General features: G+C 31.9%; 2 protein-coding genes across 2 annotated transcripts; one reads left to right on the forward strand and one right to left on the reverse strand.

The window, feature by feature from the left end:
- Positions 1–243: 243 nt before the first annotated feature.
- LOC131848241 (tether containing UBX domain for GLUT4) lies at positions 244–10250 on the forward strand. The gene is made up of 8 exons (XM_059198034.1): positions 244–572; positions 1757–1949; positions 2054–2273; positions 3073–3442; positions 4572–4766; positions 8683–8845; positions 8937–9120; positions 10128–10250. Exons 1-8 carry the CDS (start codon positions 492–494, stop codon positions 10234–10236), a joined length of 1515 nt encoding a protein of 504 aa, XP_059054017.1. The 5' UTR covers positions 244–491; the 3' UTR covers positions 10237–10250.
- Positions 10251–11113: 863 nt separating this feature from the next.
- LOC131848240 (protein ecdysoneless homolog) lies at positions 11114–13333 on the reverse strand. Its single transcript, XM_059198033.1, has 3 exons — positions 12991–13333; positions 12638–12840; positions 11114–12387 (listed from the first exon to the last, which is right to left on the reverse strand). The coding sequence occupies exons 1-3, from the start codon at positions 13199–13201 to the stop codon at positions 11122–11124; spliced, it is 1680 nt and encodes a 559-aa protein (XP_059054016.1). The 5' UTR covers positions 13202–13333; the 3' UTR covers positions 11114–11121.
- Positions 13334–13699: the final 366 nt, after the last annotated feature.

Consider the following 13699-nt stretch of genomic DNA (forward strand, 5'->3'; position numbering starts at 1 on the left):
AGGTTTGTTGGGATTTTTAACTGGCAATACCGTGTGATGTTTCCATGACGACGGCAAATTCCCAGTTAACATTACTGAATTTATGAGATTAAGGTAATACAACATACATTCATCCAAAAATAAATAATAAATAATAATAAAGTAACTACAGTGTCGTAATTGACAACACCAATATCAAAATGAATTACATTTTTGTATATTAATATTCTATTTTTTTCATGAATTAAATGTTAATTGGGAATTTGAATTGATGAAGTAGCACAAAATTGAGGTAGCAGTGAAAAATTGAAAAATTTACTCTACAAAATATAAAATCTCGTATGCTGATGAGTATTCATTATAGTATTGTTGAACATAATTGCAACCCTTGTGATTTATTTTCTGTCTTTATCATCTGTGGTAAAATGTCATTTTCATTTACTGAATTTTCTGTTTTTGATGTATCATACATTTAAATAACAATATTAAACAGAAAATTATTAAAAGGAATTATGGCGAAAGATATAACAGTTCTTGCTCCAAATGGCAGAAGGCAAGTAGTTCACTGTACACCAGACACCAGCATATTACAGGTAATTAAAATAAAAAAAAATATCAAAAGTAACCACTATGTGTAAGGTAAAACCTTTGTACTGTATTTTCAGAGAAAATTGAAATATCATAATATTTATTGTAAATCTATTTTGGGTAATATAATAAAATGAACTCCTTGTACTGGTTAATGTATGTATTATAATAAAATAATAACAACTGTGGGTACTAATAAATGCATGTATATAATATCCCATCAAAAACATAAATGTGAAATGATAGCCGAGTTTAATATTATGATATATACCTTGATTGTTGACTTCTACGACAAAAGAGATGAGATCTAAATGGGTGCCAAGTTCAATGGTCTGTCCTGAAATGTATTTATAACAATATAAAATATAATTTCTTCTTATAACTTAGGATAATATACTGTAGCCTAAGTTCTAACTTGGCCAGTTCTCATATACCAAATATTACTTTCAATTGCTAGTTACTACTAATATTAAAATAGGAACCGACAAGTAACATGTTTAGAACTTGCGAAGGCTACAGTATATTTTGTATATGAAAACTAGCCAAGTTAGACCTTAGACCGATTTCAGTTTCATTTTTTCCTTTATATTCACCTAATTACCTATCTGCATGCCAAATTTGAACTTCCTAGGTCATCTGGAAGTGGGTTATAATTTTGATCTATAGTTGATCAGTGATAAAAATGACGATTTTTGGACATTAATATCTAAATAACCGTTTGAGATATGTTTATGAAATTTGGAACACATATTTATCTCGCAAGTCTCAATATATGAACCAAATTTGACAGGTTTGTGTGAAAGAGTTTTTGAGTTATGACGGGGTCAAAAGTGGCTTCAAATGGTTCGTGTAAATATACACATGGTGCTGCTTGCCAGTTTACTTGAAACTTGGCTTGACACGCTACCGCATGTCTAGATTAATTTAACTATATCTCTAAAATATTTCTCTTTAGTATTTTAAAATACAACCGGCACATTCCGTGCTCCTCGGCTGAATGCTGTGACTTACAAAAACTTCCTCCTCTCACATAGAGATGGTTGGGGTTATCCGCACCTAGTTTTACCATACCTACTAATAATTAAACTGTCATCTTTTAATTATCGGATTTTTCTCCACTATCAATGTAAACCCTAACACAGAGTAGAGTGCTATTATATCCTAATTATTATGTTTGTTTATGTTTAAGGTTTTAGAAGATGTATGTGTGAAGCAAGGTTTTCAACCAACTTGTTATGATTTAAAACATCATAATCGTATTCTAGATTTGACAACAACTGTAAGATTTTCCAATTTACCTAACAAGGCTACCCTGGAAATGGTTGAAGCAGAAAGAAGAAGATTAGAATCTAATGTTACTATCAGTTTATTATTGGAAGATGGTAATTGCATTTTAACATTTTGTTCCATCTAATGTATTTTTAAATTGCTCTTAATATAAGTACTTATAATATCAAGTAGATATTTGTTTATTTAACATATATAGGTGAAAGAAGAACAGCTGATTTCCCGCCTAATACATCTTTATATGATGTAGTGACATCACTTTCACCAAATGAATTTAGCTCCTTACAATACCCAACAATTTTATATATGCGTCAAGAAGTGGTCGGAGAGACAGGTCTCAGGGATAAAACATTAAGACAACTTGGACTAATAAGTGGGCGAGCTATTTTAAGATTGCTAAACAAAGCTGAGGAAGGCAGGTAAAATAATTTGATATATGATTATCATTTATAGTATAAGAGTACTATCAATGTATAACTATATGTAGGAACTTTTGTAATTTAAAAAAACAGTTTAGGTATTAGTAATTTTTTTATTTGTCTTTATAGCATCCTTAATTCTGCGCAAATTTACAAACTATCAATTTACAAAATATCAATGTAGCTAGGCTCTTGGATCATTATTAGAAGTCTAAATGTTTTAACAATAGCAAACTTATTCAACTAGCATTTCAGTTGGAATTTTTTTGATTATCCTATTTTAAGTTATCTACTAGGCATTGTATAGTCATATACAAATTAGTTCCATTACATGTTGAACCTTAGATTCTGACTGCTGATACTGCTGAATATACTAGATTCATTTATTTAATTTTAATGATTATGTTGAAAATGTAATTTGAGTAAAGATGCTGATATGCAGCTGAGGGTGCTGCACAGCAACCTTACACTAATTTAAAAATATTTGTGATAATAATTAAAGAATGCTAATTGAATGAATATAATATCAGGCGGCTAATATTACTAACACACCTTACATTAGCTGCCTGATATTATATATATTCATCTAGCTGTTCCCAAGAGAAACAGCTAGTTTACTATAAAATCCGTTAAACCCGTTTAACAATATGAATCATGTATACAAAACATGAAAGTTTAAAAGTAAGATTTTTTTGCATTCTCAGTGAAAGCACAGAATATACTGTGTTTTTAGCAAGATTGTCAATTATTCTTAAATGATCTTTTCGAGCAATACAACAAAATATTTTCTGTCATACAGGCAAGCAAATGTGTCTACCATATACAGGCGACCTTTACCTGAAAAATCTCATAAAGAGCAGAATAAAGAAATAATTACAACAAATGAACTCCAAAATAATGATGAATTTTCTGATCCTGGGCCCTCTGATGTCTACAAAAATGTGGATTATGCAAAATTTGATCCAATTAAACACATTAGGGATGAAAAAAGTAAAACCGAGGAGGTCAAATGTGAACAATCAACACAAGATACTTCCGAAATAAAAGAAATGAAACTTAATGTAGATAATAAATCACATGACAATAATACGGGTGGTACGTCCAATACATCGATAGTTAGTCAAGAGAATTTAGAAAGGCGTTTAAAAATTGAAGAAGAAGTTACATTTGTAAGTTTCTAATAATTATTAAAGTAACTGGATAATTGAAGCAGCGTTAAGCTGTATATTTATGGGTTTTATGGGTCAACAGACTTACAGACTTACAAAAAAAACCCAGACCAATACATAGAGTCTTACGATGACCTCGGTAGTCCAGTGGTTTAGCACCGCTTTACGTCCGATGGTCGCGGGTTTGATTCCTCGCACGGTACAAACATTTGTATTCATGAGTATAATTGTTTGTATCGGTCTGGGCTTTTCCTATGTATAATATGTATGTATTTACGAAAACAAAAGTTCTATGTATCTGTATCAGTTATCTAGTACCCATAACAAAAGCTTTAGCTAGCTTAACTTAGGTCTAGATGGCGCTGTGTGAATTGTCCTGAGATTATTATTAATATGAATACCTATGAATGTATATTTAAATCGTTTACAAATTCCATAAGACAGAGATAATAAACTACTGGATCGCGGTACCGTTAGCGGTTATTTACTAATTCACTTTACACATTACTTAACATAATATTTGCAGTGGTTCTCTTTTTAAATACAAGCTCACAAGCTCGTATTTCATTTGTAGCATATTTTGAGACTGTTACAAGTACCCTGGTTAAGGTTTGATCTTAATAAACATAATCATCTAAAATATCGCCTCAGATGTATGAAATGAATTAGTGTTACGATATCTACCTCTAACAGAATTGTAGATTCTATATTGTGTGTAATGTAATTACTAAAATAATTTGCTACTTGTATAGATAGCAATAATAATAATAATATTATAGTTTCAACATGTTATAGTTATACTTATAAAATTAAATATGTTTGTATTATCTTACACCTTAAATTACTAATATTATAAAGTTGAATACTTTGTTTTTTTGTTTGAACGCGCTAATCTCAGGAACTACTGGTTCGAATTGAAACTTATTTTTTTTGTGGCTTTAAGATATATAACATTACATTACGACAGAAGATAGAAGTGAAGCATCAGTGAAAAATGTTGCAAAAACGGGAAAGATTATTCATATTTGAGGGCTACCATTGCGTGCGCTGCGCGAACAAAGTCGTGGGCACAGTTATTGTTATAGGCACACTAGTTACTAATATAATACTTACTAATTAATCATTTTAGTTAGGCGCACAGAAAGCAATAGCATTCATGCTTCCCGATGTTATTGAAGATGAACCAGAAGATCTACCCAATGATTTTTATGACTTGACAATAGAAGAAGTTCGTAAACTCTACCATGACCTGCAACAACATCGTTTGGAATTAGAAAATACACCACTGATTACAGCCAATAAACGACAAGAAGACGTAAAACAGGTCAGATGTTATATGAAGCACTATAAAGTTATAATATTACGTCTTTAAAAACTTACTCCCTTAAATTTGTACTAGTGTGAGTGACTTGACAATTTCTAGTCCCCGAGTCAGGATTTTATCGTTAATTACATATATATCTTATATCTCGTAGGTAGTGGTCTGAGGTCGGTACTAGGGTTCATGATTTCTCGAGCTTTTAAATTTCTCGGGTCTCGAGAATTCTCGAGGTTAATTTCTCGGGTCTTCTCGGGTTGTCGAGAAATTTACATTTAAGTACGTTTTCACATATTATTTGGTTCCAATAACGTCAAAAAATTCAGTTTTTTTTGCCTCTCAAATAAAAGTATAAAACTTTTATTGAATATAAAAACATTATACATATTATGAATAAGCAAATTTTTTTTTATTACAGAAATATATTAGGTCCTTATATATGAAATTGGCGTTTTTCCGTACTGGCCACTTTGATCTCAAATATCTCCTATTTGGATAGGAATTCCAATTTCAAATTTATACGGCTATTCACTCATGCATTTGGTTTTCGAAAACCGTAATTCATATGGCTTTACCATCTTTGGTTTTTTCTTTGGGTTACTCAGCTTACAAAATGGAAAACTTAAAATATCGCGTCATTTACGAGTACCTCCGTGGCACCAGTGCTGCAGAAACGGCTCGAAGGATTAATAATGTGTATGGCGGTGGTGTCGCAAAAGAAAACACAATACATTTTTGGTTCCAACGTTTTCGTTCTGGAAATTTCGACCTGCAAACAATCCCCGTGGGCCGCCGGAGTCCAAGGTTGGTCCAATGAAGAAGGCTAGTGTGAAAGCGGATTCATCGCAAACCACGTCCGAGTTAGTTGCAGGCTCTGCTGTGTTAGTGACAAAACTGTTTTAATCCACTTGTAGCAAATTGGGAAGGTGAAAAAGCTTGAAAGGTGGGTTCCTCATGAATTGAGTGGAGCAAATCGACAAACGCGCGTAGACTGCTGCGTTACATTAGTCAACTGGCATAATAATAAAGGGATGTTAAATGGAATCATTACCTGTGATGAAAACTGGATCTTGTACGATAATTGGAAATGCTCATCGCAATGGCTGAACCCTGGCAAACCAACTAAATCCTGCCCCAAGCGAAAATTGTCTCAAAAAAGGTTACTTGCGAGCGTTTGGCGGACTAGTTCTCGCTCACTTCAGCTTTCTTAAATCTGACCAGACGGCAGATGTGTATGTATGTAAATTGCTATCAGCAATTTAGAAACCATGATGGAAAAGCTAGCTCCTAAACAACCGAGGGTGGTCAATTGCCGTAGGCCACTGCTGGTTTAGGACAACGCTAGACCACACACTGCATAACAGACAGTTCCCAAATTAGCAGAGCTTCAATTGGAATGTCTAAGACAACCCCGTACACCCAGGACCATGCTCCAACAGATTACCATTTTTTTCGAAATTTGGATAACTGATTAGACAATTCAAATCCGATGGGGCAGTCTAAAGTGCCTTGAAAGATTTTATTGATTCCCGTCTAAATAGTTTTTTTGGTAAAGGAATCAATGATATACCTATGAGATGGCAAAAGTGCATATATAGCATTGGTACATACTTTGAGTGAACAAGTATATTATATTTGGAAAAAAAATTACTTCAGCCCTTACAAAACGCCAATTTCATATGTTAGGACCTAATATTATTCAGACTTATATTTATAATGATAGCACCATTTTTTATGGTTATTTAGAAAAAAAAACTACTTAAAATTTGTAAACAAAAATAGTTTCTTTAAAATAAAAATAAAAATACATGAAAGAAAACCTTAATATCTTAAATTATTGCGACGCCATGCAACAAAACAAACGGCAACTTAATTTCTATATAGGTACATGAATTTCTCGAGTTCTCAACTTTTCTCAAGCTTGATTTCCCGGGAACAAAACCCAACGATTTCCCGAATGAACCCTAGTCGGTACTAGGGTTCATTCCCGGGAATTCTCGACCCGAGAATTCCCGGGAAATCCTTGGGTTCTGTTCCCGGGAAATCAAGCTCGAGAAAAGTCGAGAACTCGAGAAATCAAGTACCTATATGGAAATTAAATTGACGTTTGTTGTATTGCGTGGCGGCGCAATAATACTAGATATTAAGGTTTTCTTTCATGTATTTTTTTTTGTTTTACAGAAACTATTTTTGTTTACAAGTTTAAGGTAGATTTTTTCTAAATAACCAGCCAAAAATGGTGCTGTCATTATAAATATAAGTCTGAATAATATTAGGTCCTAACATATGAAAGTGGTGTTTTGTAATGGAATAACCTGAAGTATTTTTTTTTTCAAAATATAACATGTTTTTTAATCAAACTATGTACCATTGCTATTTATGCACTTTTGCCATCTCATAGGTACTTCATTGATCCCTTTACTGAAAAAAACATTTGAACGGGAACATTTGGACATCATAAATCATCAATAAAATCTTTGTACTTTGGACTGCCTCATCGGATTTGAATTTTTTCCCAATCAGTTATTCAAATTTCGAAAAAAATGGTAATCTGTTGGAGCAAGATCCGGGGAGCAATTGTAAAGTCTTAGACATTACAATTGAATCTCTTCTAATTTGGTAAATGTCAGTTGTGCAGTGTGTGGTCTAGCGTTGTCCTGAAGCAGCAGTAGCCTACGGCGATAGACCAGCCTCGGTTGTTTAGCAGCTAGCTTTTCCATTTTGGTTTCTCAATTGCTGACAACATACATCTGCCGTAATCATCTGGCCAGATTTAAGAAAGCTGAAGTGAACAACACCGGAACTAGTCCACTAAACGCTCGCAAGTAACTTTTTTTGGGTCAATTTTCGCTTGGGGCAGGATTTGGTTGGTTTGCCAGGGTTCAGCCATTGCGATGAGCGTTTCCAATTATAATACAAGATCCACATCATCACAGGTTCGATTTAAAATCCCTTTATTATTATGCCGGTTGACTAATGTAACGCAGCAGTCTACGCGAGTTTGTCGATCGAAACGCGAATTGTCTACTCAATCCATGAGGAACCCACCTTTTAAGCTTTTTCGCCCTCCCAATTTGCTACAAGTGGATTAATACAGTTTTGTCACTAACACCGCAACCTGAAACTAACTCTGACGTGGTTTGTGATGGATCTGCTATCATAATTACCAACCTTGGACTCCAGCCGCCCACGGGGATTGTTTTGCAGGTCGAAATTTCCAGAACGAAAACGTTGCAAATACATTGTGCATTGCATTGTGTTTTCTTTTGCGACACCACCACCATACACATCATTAATCCTTCGAGCCGTTTCTGCAGCATTAGTGCCATGGCGGAACTCGTACTTGTACTTGTAAATGACGCGATATTTTAAGTTTTCCATTTTGTAAGCTGAGTGACCCAAAGAAAAAACCAAGCACATGTATCACGGTTTTCGAAAAACAAATGCATGAGTGAATAGCCGTATAAATTTGAAATTGAAATTTCTAACCAAAGAGGAGATATTTATGATCAAAGTGGCCAGTACGACAAAACGCTAATTTCATATTTAAGAACCTAATATATTTCAGTATTTAAAAAAAAATGGCTTATTCATAATATGTATAATGTTTTTAAATATACCTACTCAATAAAAGTTTTATAGTTAAATTTTATAATTAATATTTAACAAAAATGCAGTGGTTTTCGTCTCAAATGAAACCACTGAGTTTTTTGACGTTATTGGGACAAAAAATAAACCAAACGTACGTAAATGTAAATTTCTCGACAACCCGAGAAATTAACCTCGAGAATTCTCGAGACCCGAGAAATTGAAAAGCTCGAGAAATCATGAACCCTAGTCGGTACATACGAGGAATGAACAGATCAATAGTAATATTAAAGGTTGTGGACTGCGATTATAAATAATATTTTCACTGTTTCAGACATCGCAGCAAAAACTACTTGCATACAAAAATGTAGTAGTTAGAGTTCAATTTCCAGACCGAATAATACTACAAGGAGTTTTTACACCGACTGATACTATAGAAAATGTGACAAATTTCATTAAATCTTATCTACAAACACCTGACAAGCCATTTCATGTTTGTAAGTTTACTGCAAGACAAAATTTCATTTTGCTATGAAATATGTTTATTTAAATCATATGTAAATATATATCTGTATTTCTTTATTTTAGTTACAACACCTCTAAAGGAAACATTAGATCCAAAAAGTACATTATTTGACGCAAAATTTGTACCCTGTGTTCATATGCACTTTAAATGGCTGGACGATCATAATGGACAACCATATCTTAAGGAGGAAATATATTTAAAGAGTACTAATAGTGATGCAGCTAGTATTTTAGCGTCTAAATATAGGTAGATATGTATTAAGATTATTTTATCAGTATAGTTGTTAGCAATTTTATATGAGGCGATACATAGCTTATGCATCAGAATAACACAGGCTATATTTTTTTATGACATTCAACGCGGGTGAAACTGCGGCACTGCTAGTAAGTAAATAAAAATTGCTATAAATTTTTTTTGGGCTTAGTCAGATTTGAACTTGCAAACTTTCTCAAGTCCTTATCGAAGTCGGTATAATAAACCACTAGACCACGCCACTGCGCTATTGTACTAATCCCAGTGTAATAACTATATGTTCTCACTTCGTTATTTTTCTTATCGATGTAAAGTCCACAATGACACGTACAGTAATTTGCCATAATTATGAAGAAATTATTTGCCTTGATATCTAAGTCTTTCGATATCCCAGAAGTTGTGGCCCGGTGCGCAAGGATAACTAAAGCGGGCTAACTAAAAAACTAAAAATGCTTAGAACTAATACAAGTGGAACACTCTCATAAAGAATAATGCACTGTGTACTATGAAGTTAAATATACCGATAGGATATTGTTATACTCTCAAAGCACAACCTATAAAAAGATTTTTTATTTATTTTGACTTTTGCATATTTAATGTCCAATTTACATATGTGTATGTACCTACAAAGTAAAGCTTCTTATTTCAGCTTTTTGGAACTGAGTTAGTTACTTAATTAAATAGTACACTTATATTAGTAAATGTCATTAACAGTAGACATGGTTGATGAAATGGTATGCTGCATGTGCCTACGATAACGGTACATGCTGGTGGGGCACCAGTGGATCAGTTAGCCCATAGTGACAAAATCACCAGGAATGAACCACGATGGTTACCACGTGGAACCGTTACTAACTATCCCCTTATAGTGTACTCGCGACTGTTGACTATGTAGCTAATAAATATCGTTTCAAAATACATAATTTCTATTTTTAAGGTATGTAGTTGCTTTATCATTTGCCAAACATGTAGAACAAACAATATTTAAATTTAATTTACAGAGCGCCAAGCCGAAGAAATTTGGACATGTCATCAGATAGTACACAAATACCTAAGAAGGATCAGCCATCAACATCCAAACTTAGTAAAGTTCCAAAGTGGTTTAAATAGCAATTCATAAATATTTTTGGAAATAAGGTGCAACTATATAATTATTTAATCTGTTTAATTTTATAATCAATTAAAATGTATTCATTTTGTACATATAAAACGTCATCAGAACCTGAGAGCTCTCATTAATTAATTTATAATACCCAGAATAACAGGAGAATAAGTACCAAAGTAAGACTATGTTTCAGATTGTTATGGTAATTTAAACAATAAATTGGATTAAAGCATTATTAAAATGAAAATAAGTATTGAATATTAATAATATGACATGACTACTCTATTCCGATACTTGATCATTGAAGCATCTAAATGTAGTCGGCCATGTGGCATTATGGCTATCAAGTTTATATAATTTCAGGCTTCGTTCTCTTCTAAATACTCCTAAAAACAAACCTCACATAGGTGAGACTAATTATAGTCTAGGTCAGTAATCTTGTATCCGTCAACCAACAACTGATGTGTGTTAATTTAAAACTTTGTTTTTGTAATAGATTTTTAGATGATAACTCAAGCAACGATTGTATATTTTCTGATGTAGAGAATAGGGTAAAACAGAAAGGAAATATTCAAATAGAAACCATCTACATGCCTAATTACAGTTATTTTAAATAGCTGGAAGTTTTTAGATGTTTGTTTATTGTATTTTAAAATAGACAATATTTTTATATATAAACATTACTTCAATCACTGCACTCCGCGGTAATAAACTGCACTAAACATCAATTACTGCATCTGAATTATTTCCTAGTGGATTCTCGTCTAACCCCTAAGTCAGAAAAATGTTGAAATTTTAACCGAATCAGAATTAGACAAACATGCCGGAAATAATAAAAATCAAGAATTATTTACTGAGGACATTATTTTATTATTTAATACATTTAAATTTTAATCATCTGAATTTATCAAATCCATTTTGTGTAAACCCACTGTCCATAATAAATTACTTGAAGGTCCTGGTGATGATCCCTCCTCTTTCATACTTTTTATAATATTATTAATAACTGTTTTGTTTTCTACCTTTCCTTCAGTATTGTTTATCTCTTTTGAATTATCATTTTTCTGTTTTATTTCGTCTGATAAAATATGATCAGAATCATCAGTGAAGTCACAATCATCACTGTCTTCATTATTATTTACATTATCAGTTGATAGAATATTTAACATTTTTTCTATAGAGGTAACAAAACCATCTGGATCGAAATCAACAACTTGATTGTTTTCAATTACATTTATTTGTTCAATACCTTCAAAACCTGATGTCTGTTCAAGAAAATCTGTCAACTTTGATGTTATTGTCTGAGATGTTACAAGGTCACTACTTTTGAAAGTACTTTGTTTACCATAACGTGAGTGTAAAAGCTCATTTAATTGTTCTGGATTTATATTTAACCAATCTTCATTGTCTTCTGTATATTGTGTTTTAATCGAATGTTTTAATGTTTCCTTTACATCTAAATAATTTCTAGTAGATTTTATCTGCATTATTTCACTTGATAAATATGAATTTATGGGACATTCTGTACATTTATAATATTTTTTTGCCTTATCCAATAAGTCTTTGTAGTGTTTTGATCCTTCTAAGTTATCCTTGAAATAACCATTTTTCTTCAAATTATTTAAAAAACTAGAATATTCTTTTGAGGAATATATGTCATTTAAAATGTTACTTGTAAGCATTTCATACCCACATGTTAATTTAAATCCTAATAATAATTTCTTATCATTATTAGCTACACCTATTAATTTTATGTTATTTATTAATTTGGAATGTATTAACATTGCATATAAACATTTTGTGAATGTTATTTCTGTAGTTACACAATCATCAAATTTTAAATTTTTACATGTTTGTGCATCAATCATATCATGTGAGCAATAAGCATTCACAATTGCTGAAATAAGACATGGTTTTAATATTAACAAAGCAGCAATATCAACAGGCAATGTTACCACAGCTCGATGTAGATTATTTTTAATTTTCTCAGGGTACACACTAATGCGGTTTAGAATTGATTTATTTATTTCAGAAGATGCTCTAGTTTGGTCACAGTGGTTTGTGATTGCTTCTATTGCATCTATCACATTCACATTTGTTGAAGAGTCTATTATTGTTTCAGGTATGAAGTGCACTAGACTCATATAAATATAAACCTAAAATAAAATTAATATATATTATTTGTTGAAACATACAAATAAAACAGTATTTAAGGATTATTGAAACATTAATTTTATATTAAAATTCATTAAAAAAAAACATCAAAAGTGTTCACATCATCTGTATTTGTTTCCTATCATTCCTAAGTATTGACACTTTAAAATCATAGATTTGATTGTGCAAGAATATTAAGAAATTGATTCTTTACCCTTTAGGTATTGGATTCTAAAAATAAACAGTACCTACCCTATTTTCTGTGTTATTAGGATTTACCCAAGGCTGTAAATAATCTGCCGCTTCTATAAGTAAAAATTCGCCATCATTATCTTTGAGTTGAATAATCAAATTCTTAAACTGCCTTGATATTTCCATCACAATATATACAATAAACCACTCATCCTCAATATTGTCTGCAAAACAAGTCGAACTTTCTAGATGTAAAGGAATATCTGAAACAATATTTTATGACAATAATTACAATTTAGAATAATACAATGGCTTAATTATTCATTATAGGTTGAAAATCAGAATTTGACAATATTTTATTGGATTTTATAGTCATCTTGATCTTCAAGAATTGTATGGAATCAGGTGCTCACCTGTTGTACTAGAATCATGTAATGGAAAATACACTCTAAATTCATCTCTATGCCATATGTGACCCTGTGATAATGTTACAATGGTTTTATTTATACTGTCGCATAACCTTTCCCAATAGGTTACATCTAATTCTAATGAGGAAGAGTAGAAAGAACATTGTACACTGTCTTCACTGGCGTAAAAGGTTGGTGTTATTGAACTGTCTTCCATCCTGTTACGATTTATTTATTTATATATATAAAATAAATATAAATATCCTAAAGCATCAGCCCCATCAGTGACACACAACGTAATATAAATAAAATTGCACTACTATTTTACAAGTAATAAATACTGATAGGTAGTGGACTGACCATACTGACATATAACTGATTGTTGTTGTTTTAAAATTCGTCCAATTTGGACAGGCGAAGAGCATTGTCAATACTGCCTAGTCAGTAGTTACATTAATCTTCAGTATATAAATCGTTTTATGTCTTTTGTAGAATATCCGAGCCATTCTTGACTGCTTCAGTCAAGTTATTTCATAAGTAGAATATCCGAAATAATTTTCTTCAGTAATCCATATAATGTAATTAGTCATATCCATATGACTGAAATAATAAGACAAACGACAAAATAATAACTTGCCAAAAGACAAAATAGAGTTTCTATATTTTTATTATCCTTACTTAATATTATAAATGCGAAAGTAACTCTGTCTGTCAG

Source organism: Achroia grisella, unplaced genomic scaffold (genome assembly GCF_030625045.1).
Source record: "Achroia grisella isolate CSIRO2021 unplaced genomic scaffold, CSIRO_AGI_Agris_v1 utg546, whole genome shotgun sequence".
In the NCBI taxonomy this organism is placed as follows: domain Eukaryota; kingdom Metazoa; phylum Arthropoda; class Insecta; order Lepidoptera; family Pyralidae; genus Achroia; species Achroia grisella.